Below are 25,122 nucleotides of genomic sequence, written 5' to 3' on the forward strand. Positions count from 1 at the left end.
ACTTAACCAATTCAGTATAACAATTAGAAGGCCTAATAATTACTTATACCTCCACCTATATTCAAAAATGGTTTGGGATATAAAATGCCTTTCCAACAAGGCCATTAGGTTCTTTATGAAAAAATAGAAACTGATTTAATCTATTTTGTTATTTAATTCCAAAGCCTACAATCAAGTTTAATATAATTAGAATAAAAATGCTATTCCACTGTCTACTGCTATACTGTTAAGTTATATATGTATACAAATATGTGTGCGTGTGTGTGTACACATATGGTATTCGATTATGCAATTATTCTGGAAAATTTAGAAATTATGGAAAAATCATAATCATAATCTTACCATTCTAAAATACCCAGATACTATTAATATTTGATATAATAATAAGCTTTTAGAATTTTATTCGGTCTCCTTTTCCCCTGATTGAAATGATCATATGATTTCTAAGTACATTAATGTGATGAAATATATTTATAGATTTTCTAATATTAAAACATCTGTGCATATATGAGATAAACCAAACTTAGTTGTAGTGTTTGATCTCTTTTATACATTGTTGAATTTAGTTTGCTAATATACTTTTAAGTTTTTATTTTTATATTCATGACTGATATAGACGTATGATTTTTCTCTCATAATCATTCTGTCTGGTTAAAATATCAGAGTTATACAGGTCTTGTAGAATGAGTTGGAAAGCATTTTCTCTTTTTCTATTGTTTGTATAATTTTGAGATGCTCTGCTCTTTGAAATTTTGGTAACATTCAACTGTAAAATCATCTGAGCCTAACATTTCCCTTGTGAAATATTTCTTTTTTACCACTTCTTAAATTTCTTTAATAGTTATAAAGATATTCAAGCTAATTATTTCTTAAATCTGTTCTGAAAAGTTAAATTTTCTAGGAATTGTTCTATCCCTACCCACAAAAATCTGGACCAAAAATTTATAGCTCTTCAAAGTTGTGACATCCTTTTATCTGAACTGAGAATAAGCAATGTATTTTGAGAGCACTAAAAAAGTTATTTTGGTTTGTTTTTATTTTTAATGAGGGAATTGAGAATCCCTGTAACAGGTCTAAAAATAACTGGATATATCCTGGGTATCACAAAACTTTAATCACTACTCTTGACAAACAGAAATAGGTGTGCATATTTTTTAGCTACCACTTACCACCAGAAACAGGGGCATCCATGAAAACTGCTCCCATTTTCTCAGCTTCTTTGGCCAATTCTTTTGAAACCGCAGGATCAATAGTACTTGAATCTATTAACAGTGAGCCTTTCTTCACTTTTCTAAGTAAAATAAGGAAAAATACAGTTTTTTAAAAATTATAGTTTTGTAGTTTAAAAATACAGCTTACACTGCTGAAGAAACATCTCACGCAACAACCTATAGAATCAGAATCTGCTAAAAGCTGCCAGGTATCAAGAAGTTCTTTGGTTTAGTATTAAAAACATTGTTAGAACTGGTTCAAAATCTCAAATTCGTTTTCAGATCAATTATAGCTCAAAGCAAACCCAAACTCTATCAAACAAACCCAAATAATCTAATAAACTATATGGTATAAATTCCAGTTTTAGGTGAAATACATGCTAACCATAATAACACAGGTAAGCTAAGATTTAAGCAATTCAAAATACCTATTAACTTAAAAAAAAAAGTATTTGGTAGAATTTAAATTTTTTGTTTGTAAAGTAGCTGGGTCAAAATCTTCCTAGAAAAAAAATAGCATACAAAGGCTTATAACAATTTTAGACATATAAATTGATCTGGTCCAAATACAATGACTATATATTCCACAGGAAAAAAATAAATAAAACAGCATACTCTATTATAGATCACCTTGATATGTAGAGTTTCACTTTATGTAATCTAAAAAAAACAAGAATTAAGTTGACCAGTCTTTTGTGATATTAATATTTTTAAAGATCTTAAATCTTTAAGGAAATGGGAAATTGTCTCAAAACCTATATATGCACTGGCTATGGGGAAATGACCCTGACCCGGAAGAAAAGAACCACCCATGAGAAGCAAATCACAGTTCAGTGTAAAACCAAACTCTTTCAAAGCACTTCCTCAACAGGATTGCTTGAGTAGTTGGCCACCATATTCCTTAGTAAAGGAAGTTAATAAACATAGGATTTGTCTCCACACAAGTTTTTAGTAACTTCTCCTTGAGAGGTAAAGCAGGGCCATAATTGGGACTAGGTAATAAGACAGCTTGATCACCTCAGGACCACACACACTGTGGGCCTGAGGGCTCCATCCAAAATAAGTGTCTTTCAACCTTCCCAGGAATCTAAACATTTATCTTATCAGTTTTCTGCCTAATATCCAAGTGTCTTTTGCTTACAAGTTTGTTAGTTTTCCAAAGCAATTCAATCTTCAAAAACCTCAAATTTCATGTCTTATAGCTCCATGAAATTAAACCCTTTCTTTTTAGTCCTTCATGTGCCTACAGGGCCTACTAATTTGTTCTAGCTCTTTGCTGAAATTCGACAACAAAACATGTTAGAAACAGGAACCAGTAAGTCCAGAAAACTAAATTGGGAATTCGACCACTGTCACCCTAACACGACCACAAGGGTTTGGCAACAGGCAGCAATTAACCAAAAGGTCCTCAAAACCAGGGAAGCTAGGCACTGGCTAGGAAACTCGGACCTAAATTATGTTTTATATAAAGAGCTACTGCTAACCTTTAAATCCAACTTCTCAAAGTTCTTACTACAGATGTACTAGCCCAGAGGACATACAATAACTTTTTATTATATAATAAAATGTTAAATAATGGTGTTCTTTCCAATGTTTGGTTTTATTTTTCATAGAAACCTTTTCCTGAATTTCTATAAACCATTTTATACTTGTAACATTTGTACAGTTTAAAATGCAAGCTTTAAAAGTCTCTTAAACATGTTACCAATGAAAGCATAAGTTTAATGCAAGAGTTAAAAGAAAGAAACAGAAGCAAAAAAAAAAAAAAAACTGTATTCCCAAAAGTCACATACTTGACTTCAGTGAAAAAAACAATTTTATAATGAGAGACCACGCCATTCACTTTTAAGAAAACAGTATGAAAAGTTTTAACGAACATAATTGTAATTTCTTAATAGTTCTAACAACTGAGAAATTCATGAACTGTCATAATAAGAAAATATCCACAGTTGAGAAATACATACTTTAGAATTCCATTTGCTCCAGAATAAGCTTCTATTGCATTAATACTGGTGGGCAACACTGTAATAATTCTGTCAGCTTTTTCAGCTACATCTTCTGGGGAAGACACTACCTTTAAAAAAAAAAAATCAAAAAGGCAAATAACTTAAATTAAAATGTAAGCAGTTTATAGAACACAAGTAGGATCCGCTGTTTATGCATATAGATATCAGTGACAGCGAATAAAAACTAATCCTTGTTTCTAAATGACAAAAAAAAAAAAGCTTACTGCCTAAAATAGAGGATCCATTCCTTACACACATAGAGATATAGTTTCTATGGAATCAAATCTACTGTTTATTTTAAAAAGTGTGAAGTGAGTTAAGGAGGAAAGGGCAAAACCCAACAGTCCTGGGAACAGACACACTTCTCATGGATTCCTCCAACTTGGATTCTTAAACAACATAGTTTTTGGTAGATGTTTTGACCAAGAAAAACATTCTAATACAACAGGGACTGGTGGCTGAACTATAGGATTCATCCATGATTTCAATGGGCAGCAAAATCCCCTAGTAAAATGATCAAGCCCCAATCACCACCATCCTCCAGTCTCTATTTTCAAGGGGGAAAAAATTTAGGCTGTTTCAGAAAAGAAAATGTCAGAAAAACGACACGAGCACTTCCTGCATTGACTGTGAGTGCCACCATAAAGGCTGAGAGCGTGAGCTATCAGGACTCATGTGGAAACTATACATACAGGAGAGACATAAGAAAAGACATCAAGGTATGCTCTCATTTCAACCCTCATTTCTGCTTCAGTGATGACTACAGACAGGCTACCGAGTTGTTCTACCCATCCTCTGTCTGTGTGTGTATGTATGTGTGGGTGTACGCACCTTCACTCACATTCGCCCAACGCCCTGCGCTCTCTCACATATATACACCTTGCTTCACCTGGCCAGTAAGCAACCAGAGAAGTCAGAAATCACGAGGAGCTCACTCCTTGACTCAAACTCTCCTTTAACAGAAAGAATCTATCACCCCAATTGTGACGAATGCTCCTGTAAAGCTTTTTCTCTTAAAAAAAAAAAAATCATTCCCCCATGTGGCGAAAGTCCCCTTAAAAGTTTTTTTTTTAAAAAAAAAAAAAAAAAAAAAAAAAAAGACTATCAGGAAGATAATCGAAGATTTCTCCATAGAATGATTGACATGTGTATTAGAAATTGACATATTTTCTACTACGAAATGTGAAGTGACATGTAAGCATCTTTGGAATGAGAATGCCTTCACTTTTCATGTGGTGGAAGTATGTATACCATTTTCTTTTTGCCTTTGATGTACAGTTGATGAAAGTGAAAGAATGAGAAGCCAAACAGAGTGTAATCTAAATATTATGAGCTAGAAGTAATTACATTTCAATTATCCACAACAGACTACCAGCTTCTAAATCAAATTCGAGATAAATAAATATGGTTCTAACATAATTTCATATGTTAAAACTGCAGACACTCATGTATCCTAGCACTTTGTTATTAACATTAAATGATAATATAAAACATCTCAGATCCTAAAATAAAACAAATAAGAGATATTCTCTCTCAGTGTTTCATAATACAGCATTTTAGAGTCTACAATGTGGCATATTTAACATGTATATTTTGATATATAACGGGAATTCTCCACAAATAATTCTGGAAAAAAAATTTCTGTCCAATTACAAAGAAATACTTAGATTAAATAAAAACCTTTCCTACACCCATATAAATACTGAGTTTCAAGAAGAGGCTACTATTTCCTGGCAAACAGTTCAAGTTTAATCAAGAAAAACACAGCTCAGTAAGATGAAGAGATAAGGAAAAATTATAGGAGTCCTAGTTCTCTACTGGACTGTATCAAGAATACGGGTTCCTTAGAGAGCCCCATCTGTTCATCCCTATTTAAATGAAGTAATAAACACAATGCAAAACAGTAGCAAATCTTTCGTTGGCCTTCTATTCCAATTCCATCTCTCCAGATCTCTCAGGGGCTGCAGTAAACCCTGAGGTCTGAGAGTTACTTTCAGTCTTTCTCTTGGGAATTGAGAAAGGCTCTTCCATTGAAGGAAATTCAATTCCATCCAGATGACTACTCGAGAGGTGCCCTGAGGGGCACCAACAATTAGCTCACAGATCTAAGGATACTTCACACCTCTAAGCTTCTCATGCCCATGAATTGGCACTGCCAGTTCATGCAACAGCCAAGTGCACGGGGTGGCCTATCAGCCCCCTGCTTCCCGAGCATCTGCTTCTTGGAAAGCTTGGGTTGCCAGAGGACCGCTAACCCCTCAATTATACAGGACAGTAGTGTCAAAGCTCACAGGCCCGGAAAATACACACAATGATAGTGATAGCTGGAATGTCACCACTGTACTGGCCACAACTGCTCCATATCTAATAATTATATACATTTGGTACAGTATAATAAGTCTCTAAGCACTACAGAAGGCATGTTTGTTAGACAGATAGACAGACGTGTGTCCAGCTAGTCAAATCACCTTGCCTTCCACGTGATAACTTCAAGACTCTAAAACAACTGACTGACAAGATTTGGCCAAGACTCAAAAGCTGGGGCAGGGAACCTTGTTGCCTGTCTGACATTAACCACAAAAGCCTTTAGGAGCCAAACTAATTAGAGGCCCTTCAATTACATTTGCTAATTGAATGGATAAGCAAAGACAGCATGGATCAGTGAAAGGAACACTAATTTGGGAAGCCACAGACCCAGATCTAGTTACAGCTCAGCCACTAAGTCATGTGTGATTTTGTGCAAATTACTTAACCTCTCTGGCTTCAGTTTCTGAATTTACAAAATAAGAATAGTGATTTGGGTTTTCTTTAAGAGTTTCTATCTCCAAACAGAAAGGAAATTTTGGCAAAGAAAATTTTCACGTTTAGTACCCTTAAGTTTTAGGAAGGTATAGTCTCCGTGGAAAAGGGCTGACAGGACAAGAAACATGTGCAATGACTCAGCAGAAACACACAGCATCAACAGGCATCTTCTACACCTCCACATCTGTGGACGGTCGCTGACCTGGCTGACTCTGCATGGCTCTGCTCTGACCATCACGGCCATTTCAAAAAGACCTCTTGCTAATTCTAACTGTCTCATTCTTATGCTATTATGAATTAAGATGAATCTACCTTTCCATTACTTCAATTTTGACCAAAGGAGATTGGTTCCCTTGGGTATCACGATATCTATGGTTTTTAAAAGTTTTTGCAGTCAATTTCTCTGAATTTAGATTAATCTAAATGCTGGCACACATCAATGGCAGGTGTGCAATACAAAGAGTAGAAGACTGGATAGATTAAACACAAAATCTGCTTTGCTGGATGAGAAGGAGGAAGGATGGGGGCATCGGAGCCCACAGTAATCTGAAGTAATTGAACCTCCTTTATACATATCCATTGGAAGGAGACAACTGTTAACTAGTTGCTTTATATAAAGAGAAACATCCCACTTGTCTCTACAGTCACACAAATCAAGCTTAGCCCTGCTTCCAAGTAATTGGGTAAGAGAAACTTGCAAAGAAACGAGATGAACATGACCCTGGTTCAACTTGCTACTTGGTGTTCTTTAATCTTTCCAAGTAGAAAAGTATACTGTCACTTCAAAATTATACTACACTTGAAAAACTGACAAAAAACAGTTTGTGCCTACATCTTGAAACATTTGGTCAACAATGATGGAGGCTACTTCAGCAAGAGGTTTTCAAAGTTCTCATTTAACAAGACGTGAAGGGATGCCAGATTAGACCCCAAGGGAATTACTTAACCAGACATGCTCAGCCTTACAATCGAGGAATGATGGGGTGGCTTCCAAGTTTTTAAAGAGAAAACAAAAGAAAGTCTCAAATTAAGCCTAGTTCAACCAGAAAACTCAGGCAGAAATGGTGCAAGACTCTCAGCAGAGCAGCTGCATCTCCAAAGAAATTCCTGGACAATAAAAATAAAAATGAAGCCCAAGTCACATGCCCTTGATGGTACCGCTTATGAAGAGAAATCGGTATCTTCTGCAAAATAAAAGTGAGGTGGAAGGGATGGTACAGAATATATTAAGCAGGGATGCTGTCAAATCATCATCATCTAGTTTGGTTTTAATTTGTATCATCATTCTTTCATTTTAAAATGTCTATAATTCTCTTCCAAAGCATTCTGGACTCAGTGACTCGGCCAAGGCAGTCGTATGTTTCTATGTTAGGAGTGATGACTGGGGTGAAATGTGGTACACACAAAAACCTTAAGAACGGTAGTAATAGTAGTAATAGCAGTTATAGCACTTTCTATGCGTCAAGTTCCCTAGGACTAAGAGCAAGGTACTATTATTATCCCCACTTTATAAGATGAGAAAATTTAAACAGAGGTGAAATAATCTGTCTGAAGTCACACAGCCAGTACATGGTAGAGCTCAGAATTGAACCCAGGCAGTCTGGTTCCAGGCTTTATGTTTTTAAACTACTACATTCACCATTTATTGATTTGTGATTTCTAATATATAAAGGCTTGATAATGGGTTACATTCTCAGAAAAGATGTTAAAATTTGAAATGATACATTATAGGTTAAATCTCAGTTTTCAATAGAAATAAGGATATAATAAAGAGATACTGAAAGAATACCCAAACTTTTTATGGAAATGACCACAAATAACATATTTCACCAATTATAAATGCCCTATTAAGAATAGGTTAACACTTAAAGCCATAAATATGTTAGTTAAATACAACCAGTCACTGTAAAACATATTTAACATGTCGAAGTTTTATTACATATACATATATATTTATTTATTTATTTATTTATTTATTTTTGGCAAGGCAACCCTTTGTTGACCTCATAGATTGCAATGACCTTGTCAGCTTACAACTCCTTAGTATTATTATTTTTTTTTTATGACTACAGTGCCTGGTCTTCCTAGGTGGTCTCCCATCCAAGTACTAACCAGGCCCAACCCTGCTTAGCACCCAAAATTAGATGGAATCAGGCTTGTTCTGGGTGGCATGACTGTAGACTTAACACGTCAAAGTTTTTATTCCCTTCAGAACCCATGTAGTATTTTTCCCTACTAGCTAGAGCTTGAAGAAAAATCTCCAGGGCTGGAAGATTCCAAAGCACCTCTTCACCCTGTAGCCGACTTGCACGTGGAGGGGAGGGAGGAGCCTGAGAAAAGCAGAGCCTTGGCAGACAGAAAGCAAGCTGCTTACATCTGCCAAAAACGCAGCTGTGCCTGGGTTCAGATCACTCCCAACTCTTCAGTTATGAGACAATAAATCCTCAGTATTTGCTTTTAAAAAAAGAAAAAGAACTTCATCAAGATGTCCAAAGTTCTTTAGAACCAGTTGATGGCTTTTTGACCCAAACATGCCTCTCTGGTACTATCTCTCCTTGAAAATGTCCCACTAAAAACACAGTAGACATTAGAAATCAGCCAGCCAGGGGTTCTGCCATCTTTGGGAGGAAAAAAAAAATGTTTTCTTCAGCATCCTTGACATAGTAATATTAGGGGGACATCTGTCCTTAAAATGTAAGTATCAAACTCAAATAAATTCTGAATTTTTGAACACTTACTCCTTTTATTACACTATTATGCACAATGGAAAGAAGTTTCAAAGTTTTCACCTACATTTTTCTACTCCATCCCACACCTCGTCTTCACCTGGTAGTAGTAGGATGAAACTCATTTTTTCTTTTATCCAACATTTTTTAAAACTAAATATAACCATGAAATAATACTGATGTTTTAATATATCAGGATTTATTCATCCAAATTAATGTTATCTTTTAAGACAGTGCTCTTAGGAAATCCCACTTGTTCAAATGACATTGCCACTTTTTGGAATGTTTAAGCTGCCAGCATAAACAGTTTATCAACAAACTTTTCAGTTTATTAGGACATGATACTTCCCTTCAGGCCCAAAGTTTTTTACCCTTTATCCTTCTCCCTTCATTCATCTAAGTTTCACATTCTCCTACTCTCCACTTCTGTTATTATAATCAGTGCTCAGAGGGCCTCTTAAAGTCAGAGATGTGAGGGAGGTGGGATGTGGGAAAAAGGGTTCTGCCTCCCAGGCTTGCTGCTTCAGTGTGAACCACACACAAAACTTTTCCCAAGGGTGAGAAGTGCAGACACAAGCTAAAACAAGTCTTCATTCTTCACCAACTTGGGAAGGGCAACTACCCAGAACCCACTCACATATCTCAAGGAAAAGGGGGAAAGAGGAAAATCTAATAACTGAGTCTGTGTCCTAGAACCTTCTTTATTTTCAGGAATCTGAGAGATCTTGTCTCCACGACTTTCATTTCAGACCATCATTTGTTTGCAGGTGAGCAAAGATTATACACAATATTGATGTAGCTCCCTACCATAAATGAAATGACTTTCAACAGTTACTTATTTTTCCCTCCTCAAAAACCATTTCAGCATTTTATTATAGTCAAAATACAATTTCAGTAGAAATTTCCTTGTAATATTTAGTCTTGCCACATCTGGCTCAAACTGTTTTATTCTCCACAGCACTAGGTGGACTTCTGGACACATGGTACTTACTCAACCTATACCTGTTGACCTAAGTAAATATCTCTAGAGGCTTCCACTTTTAAAGAAAATTTCTTCTTAATCCCTGTTCTTCATCTGGATAAAGGCTTTTTATTCTGATATCTGGCTAAATGTCTTTAGGGAGAACTTCCCTAACTGCCTTCTCACCTAATATAATGCACATTTTACTAAAAACTGATGAAACTCTTTTTCCTTAGACTTACCACAATTTGTAAGCTTTGCTGAACTGGTGGTACAGTATCAGTATTCAGAGACTGTGTGGGTATAAGCAGCCACAACACTATTCTGAAAAGTTCCAAGATGATACGCATATCCTCATACACACTGCTGCCATGCCCATGTGACATGCCCATGGGATGGAAGGAGTTAGAGAAGACTCGGTTCTGAAAATGGCCTCTAAGTTGCCTAAACCTGCTCTTTACGTAGGCATTGCATTTCTCAGTATTTATCTCAAGTCTATAATCCAGAAGTTTACTGTTTGATTTTTTCTCACCTTTTTCTATATTTCTCAGGAATTTTTAGTATTCTCCCAGTTCTAAAATTACATTCAACTCTCAGATACCACTCTACAACTTGTACAAGAATTTCCTTCATCTCAAAAAAACAAAACTCTAAATTCAATTATTAATACATGGTCTCATATATATTATGTATATAATAAGATACTATATATATATTTATATATATGTAATTTACAATTAGGTTTATAACTTCATTGGGTATGCTCTCTAAGAAGCTGTCACTTATTTGAATGTATATTCATTTTTAAACATCAAAATTTTAAGAAAAGACCTTACCTGTTCACCTGCATCTTGAAACTCTTTGCATGCATCAGGAAACACATCATAAATAATGAGTGGATAGCCATGTTTCATGAGATTTTTTGCCATTGGATTCCCCATGTTGCCTAATCCAACAAATCCAACTGGAGTCTTTGAGGCCATTGACCTAGAACACACTGATTTCAATGCATTACTTTCAACAGGAGCAGGTAGCATTTTTTACTGTGAACACTCATTTGACATTAGTAAGTCAACCGTTATTTTTTTCTACCCATCTCCCCACCCTCTCCCCTTTTGCAACTATCAACTTGTTCTCTGTATCTGTGGGTTGGTTTAGTGAACTGATCTTTAGATGTTTTCTATTTTTAAAATATTGAAAGGCTAGTTTTAAACGAATGACCTAATCATATTTAAGGATGTCAACAATGTGCAGCAGACTAACTTTCAATTATTTAGTTCTCCAGGAAAAAAATCATAAATATTTAAGCAATCTCTTCTGTTTTCTACCTCTAGAATATCCCTTTACCATAAACAATAAACTTTAAAATGTTATCATTTATAAAATATCTATTATGTACTTTACCTATTATGTGACATATTCTATATTCCTCATATCTGTATTATCTTCTTTAATAATATGTATTTAAAAAGCTGAAAGTATTCAATAAAACCTCTATCTTGGACAAGGTCCATGAATAGAAAAGTTTTTTACCTTCCACCTCCACATTTATAGAAACCATCACCTCCAATGGTATAAAAACGAAAACAAAAACAATCTTAATACAATGTTAACCCAGGAGAATGTGTTTCAACCAAAAGTCACCAGTTTATAAATGCGGTTTTAGGAGGAGGGAGACACTTCCACAGGCTTTACATGACAAGAGTAACAATCTCAGGACCTTGGGCTAGCAACCTCATGCACTTTCAGAAAAGAGGCACTTCCATTTACAAGGGGAAAAAAATCGTTCCTAAAAAAAGCTGTATACTGGTTTTATTGGATTTTCTTCTTTTTTGCAAAAGGCTTTTTGAAATCACACTGTAGGCTTTGCATTACCATGAAAATAACATTAGATAATATTTCTGTTTCTAGATGTAGAACTCCATTCAACAAATATGTATTGCATGAAGTCCTATGACAGAGCTCAGAGACATAAGCGAGTTATGAGCCTCGCCCTCAAAAAGCTCAGTCTAGTGAGAAGAGCAGTAGCTCCACTTGCCTCTTCCCCTATCACTTCCCCCGTATATATTTTCTTTTTCTTTCAAGAACTCCAGTTTTAAAACCATGCAGTGCACCAACTAACCATTGTCACTCTTTTTAAGTTTCAGGTCTTCTCAACTCATGGGTCCCTATTCTTCCTTGAACTTAGTCTAAATGCAATGAGATTTCCTAAAAGCAAATTATTTGAAACCCTAATGCTTAATAGGGCTCTTCTTGTGCACGCGTGCGCGCGCGCACACACCCACACACACACACACACACTCAAAAATCAAAAAAAATTTTTAAAAGCATATTTCTTTTTAACTTGATCACCTCTAACATTTCCATTAAATATGGGTGTTATTCTCGTGCCACATCACCTTACTAGCGCTTAGTTTAACAGACTGGGCCATGCCATCCTGAACGTGCCCAATCTCATCCGATCTCGGAAGCTAAGCAGGGTCAGGCCTGGTTAGTACTTGAATGGGAGTCCACCTAGGAAGACCAGGTGCTTGTAGGCGTTTTACATACTGGGTATATAACAGAAGTCCTGTGTCTGACTTTCTAGTCCACAAGAAGCTCAATGATGGTCAATGATGATGATTCTTGGTCAGTAGAACAAGAATCAGAGGAGGGTTGTACCAACCAGAAGACTATAGTAGCTTCGGAAATGTTGACAGTCTAGCAATTTCTGGTGATGAGATCTCAGAAGAGCTGAAGTAGAGCGCTGACATCATTTGCTAAAGTTGAGGTCAAAAATAATAAGGCTCAGATTCTGGATGGGCCAATATGAAAATCAATGAAGATAAAATCTTTAATGAAAAGCTCAGTTCTCTTCATTTCATCTTTGCTTGTGGCAAAGTTAGAAAAAGGGTAGTATAATTAAATAAATCCGATGTCAGAAAAGAGGTTATTTACTGACGGTGATAATATTTAAGAATTTCTCTGAATTTAAAAGACCTAGATTCCTAACCAGGCGAGGTCAATTCTTAGATGTACACCCTTGAACTAACAAGTTACTTAACTTCTCTAGACATTTTTATCAGCAAGAGTAACTAGTTTAGAAGACTACTCGAGATAATACAAGTAAAGTATTAAACAGTGCATGACACGTGATAGTCAATAAGTATTTCCTATTTTTACTATCAAAAAGTAGCACTGGGGCACAAGTCCTATGCCAAATGCCACTTTTTTGCTTAGCAGGTTAGAAGAGCCAGGGTGTTAGAAGAGAGAAAGGCTTCTTTAGGTGAATGCCCTGTATCCGAGGAAATACAGCTTTTAGTTAAGGTGATGCATCAGAAAGCATGCTTGCATAATATAGAAGAATATGCTCCTATAAGGGTGAAAATTCAAATGAGTATAATAAAATCATTACCCTAAACACTTTTCAAACTTCAATAATGCATCTTCCTTTAAGTCACATACATCAACATGTATAAATAGTAGAGTTTGACCAGAACTAAAATCAAGATGGCAGAAAGTCAACACAATACAAAGGTGACATTGATTGATAAAGAAACTAGTTAGAAAATTTGACAAAGTTAGTCTCTAAAATTACAGATTTACAGATTATGTCCTCTTTCTAGAATGGGACATGGGTAAAGTTATCCATATTGTAGTATCATTAAGTGCTACCAAAAATAAGGCTCTTCTAAGTTTCAAAATGCAAAAATTGGTAATAGGTTAAACATTTTACATTTCCAAAGATTTTCTTCCTTAATCAAAGCAATGCATTTCATTGTAGAAAACAGGAAAATACAAAAAAGTATAAAATCATAGGGAAAAGTTAATCTCACTACACAAAAATAACCAGTCTTTTGAATGCATTCTTTTCATTACATTATGAGATTCTATTGTAAGATACTTTTTATCCTCTCTTATCATGAAACATTCTATTTTCTTAATATTAAGAGTTACTAAACTAAGGGTGGTGACTTACTCTATAAAGGCCTTTATTGTTTGAGTCAAGTTATTTTAGAAATAAATATATTTCACAAGGTTAAGGTCAATTTTTGGTCTCAGGGTCATGTGCATCTTTTCAGAGCTTCAACCCTAGAAGCCTATGTAAAGGGGGAAAAAAATACCATTACACATTTTATTTATGCTATGTGTTGTTTTGAAAGGAGATTTCTTACACATGAAAAAGGCCAATAAAAAAGTTTTATTCTCATTTCTGTACATAATGTTGGTTAATTTTCCAATTCCACCTTTGATCAAGTGGTCACGTTAAGATATGATACAAAGTATTATTCCACATACATGTTAGTGAGTCACAATGACTGTAGAGGGCCTAATCTGTAAATTTTATCTGTATAAAGAAGTCTGAAATTAAATTTAATTATCTTCTAAGATAAGCTATAAAACTTACTTTCATTAAATGATGAAATAGTAATATATGTATAGTTTAATACTGATCATTTTTCTAATTCTTTTTTGATGCTTTTAAATATTTTAAAATTAAGATGTGCTATTAACTGGCAACTTTCAGTTCTTTTTTTAAATAGTAAATAACTATGTGGATCTTTATGATAGAAATATCTTATACTATGGAGACAAACAGCCCACAGAATTCAGAACACTGATATTACTATTTGAACATGGTTCTTTTGCTCTAGACTCCAAACTTGCACATAGACTTTTTTTTAACTCTAATGCCAAAAAAGTTAACACTTCTGTAGTAAACTAATATTAACAGAAACATTTAAAACAATTCCATAGTAAAAACAATTCAAGTGTTTTAGATAATCATCACAAAAAAGAACTGTTTAAAATTTATCATAAATCTACATTCATACAATATCTTTGGGTCAAAGAACCTAGAGAAGATTACATGCCAAAGCAATCTAACCAGCATTGTGGAACAACATTCCAGCTTACATAGGCAACTATTACAGCCTTGGGCTTCATACTCTTCTATCATGAATTGTAAGAACTTTCAAAACTCTAAAGGGTGAATCAAAAGTTCATTATAATATCATTCGATCACCTTGTAAAACCTCTAAACAGCACATATGTCTTCCTTGGTTAATCAAAACGGAAAGAATTGCACATTCATGTGAAAACTGGTGCCACACTACTGTGGAAAAGTGACTGATCAATTTTAAAGTATCTCCGACGAGGCATTTTCCTCGCTCAAGAAATGTAGCTCAAACAATGGTTAGTTACACTTTTAGCAGTTTCTGTGAGTTTGTATCCTGTTACTGTGATTAACAGACATCTGTTCTCTTGCATCACAGGGGGACATAAGTTTCAGCTGTATATTTTAACAGTAGGGCGCATATATATTGACATTGTGTGTTCACCTTCCATAGTTAGATTTCTTTCTTGTCACCACATATTTGACCCCTTTTATCCCATCTACCTACCCCCTCATCTGTTCTCCTGCATCACAGGGAGCCTGGCCTTCCCAAGCCAGAGAGGAAATTCACTCTTCTGCTTAGCTTTTACTGAGAGGGAGGAAGGGGGCTGTTAAAATTTCTCTGAATTTAAAAGACCTAGATTCCTAACCAGGCGAGGTCAATTCTTAGATGTACACCCTTGAACTAACAAGTTACTTAACTTCTCTAGACATTTTTATCAGCAAGAGTAACTAGTTTAGAAGACTACTCGAGATAATACAAGTAAAGTATTAAACAGTGCATGACACGTGATAGTCAATAAGTATTTCCTATTTTTACTATCAAAAAGTAGCACTGGGGCACAAGTCCTATGCCAAATGCCACTTTTTTGCTTAGCAGGTTAGAAGAGCCAGGGTGTTAGAAGAGAGAAAGGCTTCTTTAGGTGAATGCCCTGTATCCGAGGAAATACAGCTTTTAGTTAAGGTGATGCATCAGAAAGCATGCTTGCATAATATAGAAGAATATGCTCCTATAAGGGTGAAAATTCAAATGAGTATAATAAAATCATTACCCTAAACACTTTTCAAACTTCAATAATGCATCTTCCTTTAAGTCACATACATCAACATGTATAAATAGTAGAGTTTGACCAGAACTAAAATCAAGATGGCAGAAAGTCAACACAATACAAAGGTGACATTGATTGATAAAGAAACTAGTTAGAAAATTTGACAAAGTTAGTCTCTAAAATTACAGATTTACAGATTATGTCCTCTTTCTAGAATGGGACATGGGTAAAGTTATCCATATTGTAGTATCATTAAGTGCTACCAAAAATAAGGCTCTTCTAAGTTTCAAAATGCAAAAATTGGTAATAGGTTAAACATTTTACATTTCCAAAGATTTTCTTCCTTAATCAAAGCAATGCATTTCATTGTAGAAAACAGGAAAATACAAAAAAGTATAAAATCATAGGGAAAAGTTAATCTCACTACACAAAAATAACCAGTCTTTTGAATGCATTCTTTTCATTACATTATGAGATTCTATTGTAAGATACTTTTTATCCTCTCTTATCATGAAACATTCTATTTTCTTAATATTAAGAGTTACTAAACTAAGGGTGGTGACTTACTCTATAAAGGCCTTTATTGTTTGAGTCAAGTTATTTTAGAAATAAATATATTTCACAAGGTTAAGGTCAATTTTTGGTCTCAGGGTCATGTGCATCTTTTCAGAGCTTCAACCCTAGAAGCCTATGTAAAGGGGGAAAAAAATACCATTACACATTTTATTTATGCTATGTGTTGTTTTGAAAGGAGATTTCTTACACATGAAAAAGGCCAATAAAAAAGTTTTATTCTCATTTCTGTACATAATGTTGGTTAATTTTCCAATTCCACCTTTGATCAAGTGGTCACGTTAAGATATGATACAAAGTATTATTCCACATACATGTTAGTGAGTCACAATGACTGTAGAGGGCCTAATCTGTAAATTTTATCTGTATAAAGAAGTCTGAAATTAAATTTAATTATCTTCTAAGATAAGCTATAAAACTTACTTTCATTAAATGATGAAATAGTAATATATGTATAGTTTAATACTGATCATTTTTCTAATTCTTTTTTGATGCTTTTAAATATTTTAAAATTAAGATGTGCTATTAACTGGCAACTTTCAGTTCTTTTTTTAAATAGTAAATAACTATGTGGATCTTTATGATAGAAATATCTTATACTATGGAGACAAACAGCCCACAGAATTCAGAACACTGATATTACTATTTGAACATGGTTCTTTTGCTCTAGACTCCAAACTTGCACATAGACTTTTTTTTAACTCTAATGCCAAAAAAGTTAACACTTCTGTAGTAAACTAATATTAACAGAAACATTTAAAACAATTCCATAGTAAAAACAATTCAAGTGTTTTAGATAATCATCACAAAAAAGAACTGTTTAAAATTTATCATAAATCTACATTCATACAATATCTTTGGGTCAAAGAACCTAGAGAAGATTACATGCCAAAGCAATCTAACCAGCATTGTGGAACAACATTCCAGCTTACATAGGCAACTATTACAGCCTTGGGCTTCATACTCTTCTATCATGAATTGTAAGAACTTTCAAAACTCTAAAGGGTGAATCAAAAGTTCATTATAATATCATTCGATCACCTTGTAAAACCTCTAAACAGCACATATGTCTTCCTTGGTTAATCAAAACGGAAAGAATTGCACATTCATGTGAAAACTGGTGCCACACTACTGTGGAAAAGTGACTGATCAATTTTAAAGTATCTCCGACGAGGCATTTTCCTCGCTCAAGAAATGTAGCTCAAACAATGGTTAGTTACACTTTTAGCAGTTTCTGTGAGTTTGTATCCTGTTACTGTGATTAACAGACATCTGTTCTCTTGCATCACAGGGGGACATAAGTTTCAGCTGTATATTTTAACAGTAGGGCGCATATATATTGACATTGTGTGTTCACCTTCCATAGTTAGATTTCTTTCTTGTCACCACATATTTGACCCCTTTTATCCCATCTACCTACCCCCTCATCTGTTCTCCTGCATCACAGGGAGCCTGGCCTTCCCAAGCCAGAGAGGAAATTCACTCTTCTGCTTAGCTTTTACTGAGAGGGAGGAAGGGGGCTGTTAAGAACTCAATTCTCCACCCGCTGTTTTTTTAAGCAAAGATTTTTTTTCATTCCAAGGCTTTTTTTTTTTTTTAATCCTGAGAATGCTTTTGCTAAACAGTGCACTGTTGCAACTCTCAAACTTTTAGAGGAAGACAATGGGAGTGTACCCACAAATCAACCAATTTTCCAGTTAAAGAGGAATCCTGGTAGAAGGTGCAGGAATTAGGAAGAATCAGGGACTAACTTTCTAGATCCTTCTGGGATACCCCAATTCACTTGCCCAAGGGGCCTCGAGTTGTTCATTTGAAAAATGAAAAAGATTAGATCCCTGTGGATCCAAAAACTCTCCCTTCCTAAACGATAACCTATAATGGTAATGGGGTGAGGGAGGGAGGGTAGCTTCAGGTCACAATTTTGAGGACGTTTTAAGTGGTGTGGTTAATTAGTGAGAAAAGTGACATCTTCAAGTAGCACAGGTACAATGTAAAGGGGAGAGGAAGCCCGCCTTGAGGGTCAAGGATGACTTCAAACTCTGCTGGAATGACTTATCACTTGGTTTGTATTGACATCACTTGTGTAAAACCATCTTGTACGATTATGGTGGTTAAAAAAAAAAATTCGGCCCTGTAGTGAGGGCGCGCCCACCCACGGTGCACCCTAAGGACGCTGAAAGGCCAGCGCTTCGAGGCCAGGGGTCGCTGGGATGGGTGCGAGATCACTCAGGGTGTACCCTGAGGCTGGGCCCTCCACTTGTCCTCGCACCCCTAACTAACTCCAAAGAAGCACGCCCCGAACCCCAATAGTCCTCCCTTTACCCCAAGGTCTTCCCAGCCCTACCTAAGTTCCGAAAAGGGCGCTGACCGCCATTCATCTGGATCCGGGGCGAAGGTATTGGGGGGACGCACTAGTGTCGTGAGCGGCAGCCGCAGGAGACGCCAGGCCTTGGGACCAGCCAAAATGTTGGGTTCTAAGCCCCGACCCAACCGCAGCGCCTCCCATAAAAAAGACCTGTTCAGCCGTCACAGCGCGAGAAGCGGGCGGCCGGAGGAAGGACGGGGGAAGAAGGCGCGAGGTCCTTACCCGCTGCAAGGCTGGCCGCTGCCGGCCGCTGCCCGCGGCGCCAGTACCAGAGGCCGCAGGCGGCTCCACGGAGCCGTAAGGAGGCTGCCATGCTGCCCCCGCCCCGCCTCCCCGCAGTGACCTCCGCCGCTCCCGGCTCGCCCACTGACCGCGCGTGTGCGCAGCGAGGCAGGGAGGCACCGGTACGGCACGGCAATGCGCCGCGCGCGCGCACGCTCGGCCTTTCGGCGAGGATCCGCCTGGCGGCACAGGGGCCGTCAATCGCCTTATGGACAGGAAGCCGACCAATCAGGACTCCCAGGTCCTCTGCCCTTCACGAACCACCAATAGGAGGCGTCTCGAATCCGCTTATCAGGCGCCCTGGACCCGCCCCCAAGCTCCGCCCCCGTGTGCAGACTGCCAGAGAGATCCTCCTTGTTTACCAAAACGCAGGGGGCGTGTGGGAGGCAGGGGCTGTCACTCATTGCAGCCTTCTCCGAGCACCTGACCACCCTCCCCCCTCAGGACCGCCCCCTCGGAGGGTTTAACTGCGTGTGTTCCACGCCTCCCCCCCGCAAGCAAGTACTAAACTTTGACTTACAGCTACTGCTGCAATTTTTAGGCGGGAGAAGAAATTCCCAAATTTTCTAAGTATGAGACCTGTTTTTAACTTCAGTAGTACGTGGGTCTCCTAATGTTAGCATTTGTATTGTTAGTGTCTGTTCATTGACAAACAATCAAAATTCTACCGTAAATGCAATAACTTTTAAATTCAATCTATTTTATGTAATGCAATAGTTTCTTCAGAAATTTGAAAAATAGGAAAACAAATTGGTAACATTGTTCTCGTTGAAGGGTAGAATTACTAGGAACTTACACTCTCTATTCCCGTATATATCCAGTACATATTTCTCTAATGTTCGAAAATTCTGATCCGTTAGTTCGAAAACTAAACGCAAATGAAAGTCTAGGAAGTATATATGTGTGTATGTCAGAGAGATTTATTCATTCTTCTGTCTGTGTTCAATTTACATATTTGAATCCCAACTCTTGGCGATAATTGCAGGACTTCCCATTCCCACTGACCCCATCAAAGGGTGGGAGCTATGGAGACACCAAAGCAAGACTTGGAAGCCTTTTCAGAAGGGTAGTAAAACAGAAAAGAGAGTGAAGAGTGGCTAGGACAATAGGAACCCTAGGGAACCCACCCCACCCCAGTCAAAATTCATTTTATTTATTCATTTGCTTAGGTTGTGCTCACCTAACCTTTTAATCTAAGTAGTAGAATCAACAGATTTGATTTTGACCCTTTTTTCTCTAACTAGTCACTTAGGAAGTTGGAAGTGCCTACAGGAAAAAAAAAAAAAATCGAATAATTTCCAAGCAGGCTATCTCTGTGCTGGGCGTGCTGGCAGTGTTTCCAGGAGCTGGTACAGAGTGCAAAGCTCCTATTTGTAACTGGTACAAAAGCAATTCCCTTGTTTGGCTGTGTCTCCGCCTGAATGCTCTACTCCACACCAACCAAAAAGAAAGATGAAAGGGAAGAAAAAATATCATTTTCACTATTGGGACAGTCTCCTAGATTTGGTTCCCCACCCAGATCCATTTATTAGTTTCTGGAGCATTTTCTACCTGACCCTCTCTTCCTGGTTTATTTAGGTTTTAACTGAAATAGACCGGCAAGCAATAAATGTAGCTCTCCCGAAAGGTTTCTGTAATTAACTGCTGAAATGCCACCTGCCTTTCAACTATGTCAACCTACACAGCAGAGCTATTACAACACAAGACAACATATCAATTGATCTCCCAGCTCCTAAAGTTTATATCCCCGTCGTCCTGAGATTTTATATCCAATCAGATTGTTTTTGTCATTTTTATTGTGAGCTACTGTTTTTGTTTCTCTAGGTTGTTTATAGGGCTCTTTTCTTGAAAATTAGTATTGCTTTAGAAAATGCTGCCTCTTATGAAGTGTTCTCTTAGGACTCCAAGGGGAAGGAAAAGGAAGAACTCAAAAAGAAGAAAGAGTAGGCAGAACTAAAGCTGGGCATGAGATCTTTTTAATTTTCTCTCTCTCTCTCTCTCTCCCCCTCCCTCCCCCCGCTTTACTGATGTGATTGCTTTGAAAAGGGAGTAAACAGCATTGAAAGTTTGATTCTATTTGCTCAACCAGGACCAGGGGAAAAGTCACAATTTCTCCATATCCCTACATCACACATCATCTTAATATCTTCTCAGAAGCCCTATATTGACTTGTAAATTAAGGGTCTGAGATTTTCATAGTTTATCATAAGCATTATGATTTTTAAGTAATTATTACTATTCGAAGGTGCTTGCAGATATTGTATGTGCAAAGGCAGTTACTGCCAATGGTTGGCTTTATTTGATTGTCTTCCTAATATCTTTGTTTGAAAGGCACTGCAACTTCTCTCTAAGTCTGTGCCACTAGTTTTGATTGAAATTGTGTCTCAGTACATTATATATTTTAATTTCTAGTTAACAATTAGAGTTGACGTTCAATCTTATTTTCTATTAGTTTCAGGTATACAGCATAGTAGTTAGTCATAAAGTGATCCCCCCAATTAGTCTAGTTCCCACCTAGCACTATACATAGTTATTACAGTAGTATTGACTATATTAATGCATTATAGTCTCTTCACTTCTGCTTCTGGCAAAATAGAATAGATATATTTTTCTTTATCCCTCCCAATAAGTACAACTAAAAACTCTGGACATTGCATATAAAGCAGGAGGAGAAAAGAAGGCATACCAGCTAGATACCTCAGGACCAAAAGAAGAACACAGTGGTAAGTTCTTGGGTTTTCATTTAGCCTTATATTCCCATACTGGGTACTAGAGAAGCTGAAAACTGGAAACCCCAAAATGCCTAGAGGCACAGACAAACATGCCTCAGGAAAAGGCTATTCTCTCCAGCCAAAGACGAAAAAGGGGCAGCCTACCAAGACAGATGACTTTTAGAAAATAATCACTCTAGACAGATACAACACAATCAAAACCTATGGCCCCACACCCACCATGCCAGCAAAGGCTGAGTGAGAAGCCTAGATCTGCACATCAACCAGGCTATAATGAGATACCCCAACATCCTAACACCCCAAACTCCTACTCCTTAACCCCGCTGGTGTTAGAGAGCCAGGACTTTTATCCTCGCTGCTCGTGGTCGTGAGTACCCATCTACACACGTGCTGAACCCCCATCCTTAAGGTGTCATTGGAGATCAGACAGGGAGCCTGGACATCCACCCTGCCTGACAGTAACGAGACACGCCTCCCTCTCCCTGCTGGGCTGGAATCAGAGGAGGGGCCTAGTGGAGAGTCCTCAGGACTTTCACCACTGTCCAGTGTTAAGGAGGCCACCCCTCCCCACAATGGTGCCGGGCCACATGAAGAACAGTAACCCCTACCTGGCATTAACAGAAATGGTGCTCCCTCCGTTCCCTCCCTTGCCAGAGCAGTGTCAGGAAAAGGCAGCTAAAATAGACAGTTTAAATAAGATCCAGAGAGGCATAGTACCCGAAATATCCATGTTTTAATAGAAAATCATTCATCACACCAAGAACCAGGAATATCTCTAAATGGACCAAAAAAAAAAAAAAAAAAGTCAGTACCAAGGTGACAGAGAAGTTAAAATTATCCAAGATTTTAAAGCAGCCATCAGAAATAAGTTTTAATGAGCAATTAGAACACACTTAAGTGAAAAAAAAAAAATCTCAGCAAAGAAACAAAAGATATAAAGAAGAAATAACTAGAAATGTTAGAACTGAACAGTCTTTTGAGAAGTCTACATCATCTGCTAGTTTTCCATGTACTGTTAGCCTCAGCTTTCGTGCTTTGCGTCTCAACACATTCTGTAATGTCAGGTGTATCTAGGGGTTCCAACTCTTAACTTTTAAAGAAAGAAAACCAAATAAAAAATTATTCACATTCAGGTCTTCCTCCAGTGGGTTCTGCATATCACCTCTTGTGTCGAGGGTCCCCAAGACCACCCTTAGGTTTAGATTCACTAGAATGACTCGGGACTGAGCATATAGTCACACTCTTGGCTGCAGCAAAAAGACACAAAGTCTTGAATGTAGTGGGAGCCTCCTCAGACAGAACTATTCATAGATTTTGGATTTTGCAGCCTCTGACCGCACATTCACTAGCCTGTGTCTGGCTATCCTCTAGAGCAGCACCATGCAAAAGAAATACGTTGCAATTTAAAATTTTCTAGTAGCCACATTTTAAAAGAGTAAAAAAAAAAAAAAAAAACCAAGTGAAATTGATTTTAATAATATACATTATTTAACCCGGCATTTAAAATGTTATCATTTCCTTATATAATCAGTATTAAAAGTTATTGATGAGATCTTTTACATTCTTTTTTTTATGCTAAATCTCCAAAATTTGTGGTCTATTTTATTTTATATCCAGGTCTGTTTTGTATTTACAGCACATTTCAATTCAGACCAGCCACATTTCAAGTGCTCAGTAGCCGAATAAAGCCAGTGGCTACCAAATTGGGCAGTGCAGCTCTAGAGAAAGGCCAAAAAGTCACTCCGCTTCCAGCTGGAAACTGTAATGTACCCTACCTCTGGGTATTCATTTGCAATAGAGGTCTCTGCCTCCAATGCCATTGTCCCAAGGAAATACCAGGGCAGGTGCCCTGATACACGCTCAGAAGTTTCACACAGACTAATGCAAAACGAACTTAATTACTAGGGTAGAAAAGCAGCTCCTGGCCATGGAGTCCATCTTCAACTCCTAAAGATCCACCTCAAAAAACAAACAAACAAACAAAAACCTAGCACTCTTAGTAAGTTCACCACGAAGCCCTAAGCAGCTATGGGCCCCTAGAAATTAAGACCAGATGCTTAATTCTTCCAACGGGTAATTTTTACCCATTTACCAATAAATTGAGACCAAGAAGGCAGAAAGCTACTCCATCCCAGATCACCATTCAAAAAGCCCTGTAGTCCTGCAATCTCACGAGGATTAGCAAACCTCATCCAGTGACGCCAAAAGAAAATCCCTACATCTGTCAATGCTTGGCTGAACTCTGGGATCCCCTGACAGTCAGTACATAAGTGTGAACTGGGAGTAAAGGAGGCCTCCAGTGCACCGGCAACCAGTTACATGTCCCGGCAGACGAGGCCTGGATCCAGGCCTTTCTGCTGTGCCAGGATGCAAACTGAAAAGGCCACTGGGGCCTTTACAAGAGAGCCGATTTGATTCATTAGGGACTCTAATAGTCCCATGTGCAATATAACTTCTTTCATTAGTCAGACAAATGCAAAGGATACCCTTAGCCAAAGGATAAATCTGTGATTCCCAATGAGCTATTACTCCTTTTCCTGTGCTCTAAGCCTGCTAGAGGACACTGTCATGCAACTTAATCATACACCTTCCTTTTTTTCTGGGTCTGCCTTAGGATTGATGGGGCTGTTGATGAAGATAGTTTATGTATCACCCGTACCTGCTCACACTTGGCACTGGACATTCTACCATGTAACTGCAAGACGTGCCTGCTACCATATACCTGCAAAATACGGGAACAGTACAAACCACCAAATAGGTTCCTCTCCTCTTGAGGGGCCTCATACTTGTAACCCTTCCATAGGCATTTCAAATCCAGGTCTACTTCCCATCACCACTGACCTCATAGCTAAGGATCCATGAATGGAGTACTAGAATATTTCAGATTTAGGCCATCTTCTTAAAAGAGCAGTAAACCTTAATAAAGCAATCTTCACACTATGGAATTTTTATGTAACCCCATTCAACCAGCATTTAAAATACCCACTACAATTATAGGTTTCACTCCAAATAATTCTCCATTACTCACTTCAATCACCATTCCAGCAACCTACCTAGAAGAGTTCCATGCAGTCCAAGAGACCCTTCAGGCCTTTTGAGACCTAAAAGATTAGGCTCTGAAGTCTAAAATGTGGCCAAGTAATAATTATTTTGCAGATGGCGCCTGTGGAATTTTCAACTTTACTTGCATTATGCAGCCCTTAGGGAATATCATCTTTTGCTGGGTGTGCTATGAAAAACAAATAAGCCAGGATGTTCACAGTTACTGTTCCTTCTCTTGAGTACCAATATTTACTCTAAGTTGGTGTAAGAGAAACAGAATGTCCATGGTAATTTTAATTTGATCCTGTTTTTAGCAAGGAAAGATTCTGTTGCTTATTTGTCAGGCGGTTTTTTTTTTTTTTTTTTTTTTTTGCTGCTTTCTGTAACCTTTATATTGTTTCTTTGTAGTCAATCATTAATGAGGGAAAATTAAACCTAATGAATTCTGCTTTGGAGTTTATAATTATTGTACCTTCATCATAACAATCATTATTCTA

The 25,122-nt window shown here is 37.3% G+C and overlaps 1 protein-coding gene and 2 pseudogenes across 3 annotated transcripts in view; 1 reads left to right on the forward strand and 2 right to left on the reverse strand.

Annotated features, from left to right (window-relative positions):
- HIBADH (3-hydroxyisobutyrate dehydrogenase) overlaps positions 1-19,027 on the reverse strand; it is a 93,765-nt gene extending 74,738 nt beyond the window's left edge. The window contains exons 1-4 of one of the 3 annotated variants that reach the window (XM_015589390.2): positions 18,792-19,027; positions 10,543-10,703; positions 3,176-3,285; positions 1,170-1,291 (exon numbers count right to left, since the gene is read on the reverse strand). In XM_015589390.2, coding sequence (XP_015444876.1) covers positions 1,170-1,291; positions 3,176-3,285; positions 10,543-10,703; positions 18,792-18,882 — 484 coding nt within the window. In that variant the 5' untranslated portion in view covers positions 18,883-19,027. The other 2 variants (XM_025046897.1, XM_015589391.2) reach the window with 2 other exon arrangements.
- LOC112479867 lies at positions 8,083-8,201 on the reverse strand (annotated as a pseudogene).
- LOC112479906 lies at positions 12,126-12,245 on the forward strand (annotated as a pseudogene).
- Positions 19,028-25,122: the final 6,095 nt, after the last annotated feature.

This window comes from Pteropus alecto, unplaced genomic scaffold (genome assembly GCF_000325575.1).
Source record: "Pteropus alecto unplaced genomic scaffold, ASM32557v1 scaffold21, whole genome shotgun sequence".
Lineage (NCBI taxonomy): Eukaryota > Metazoa > Chordata > Mammalia > Chiroptera > Pteropodidae > Pteropus > Pteropus alecto.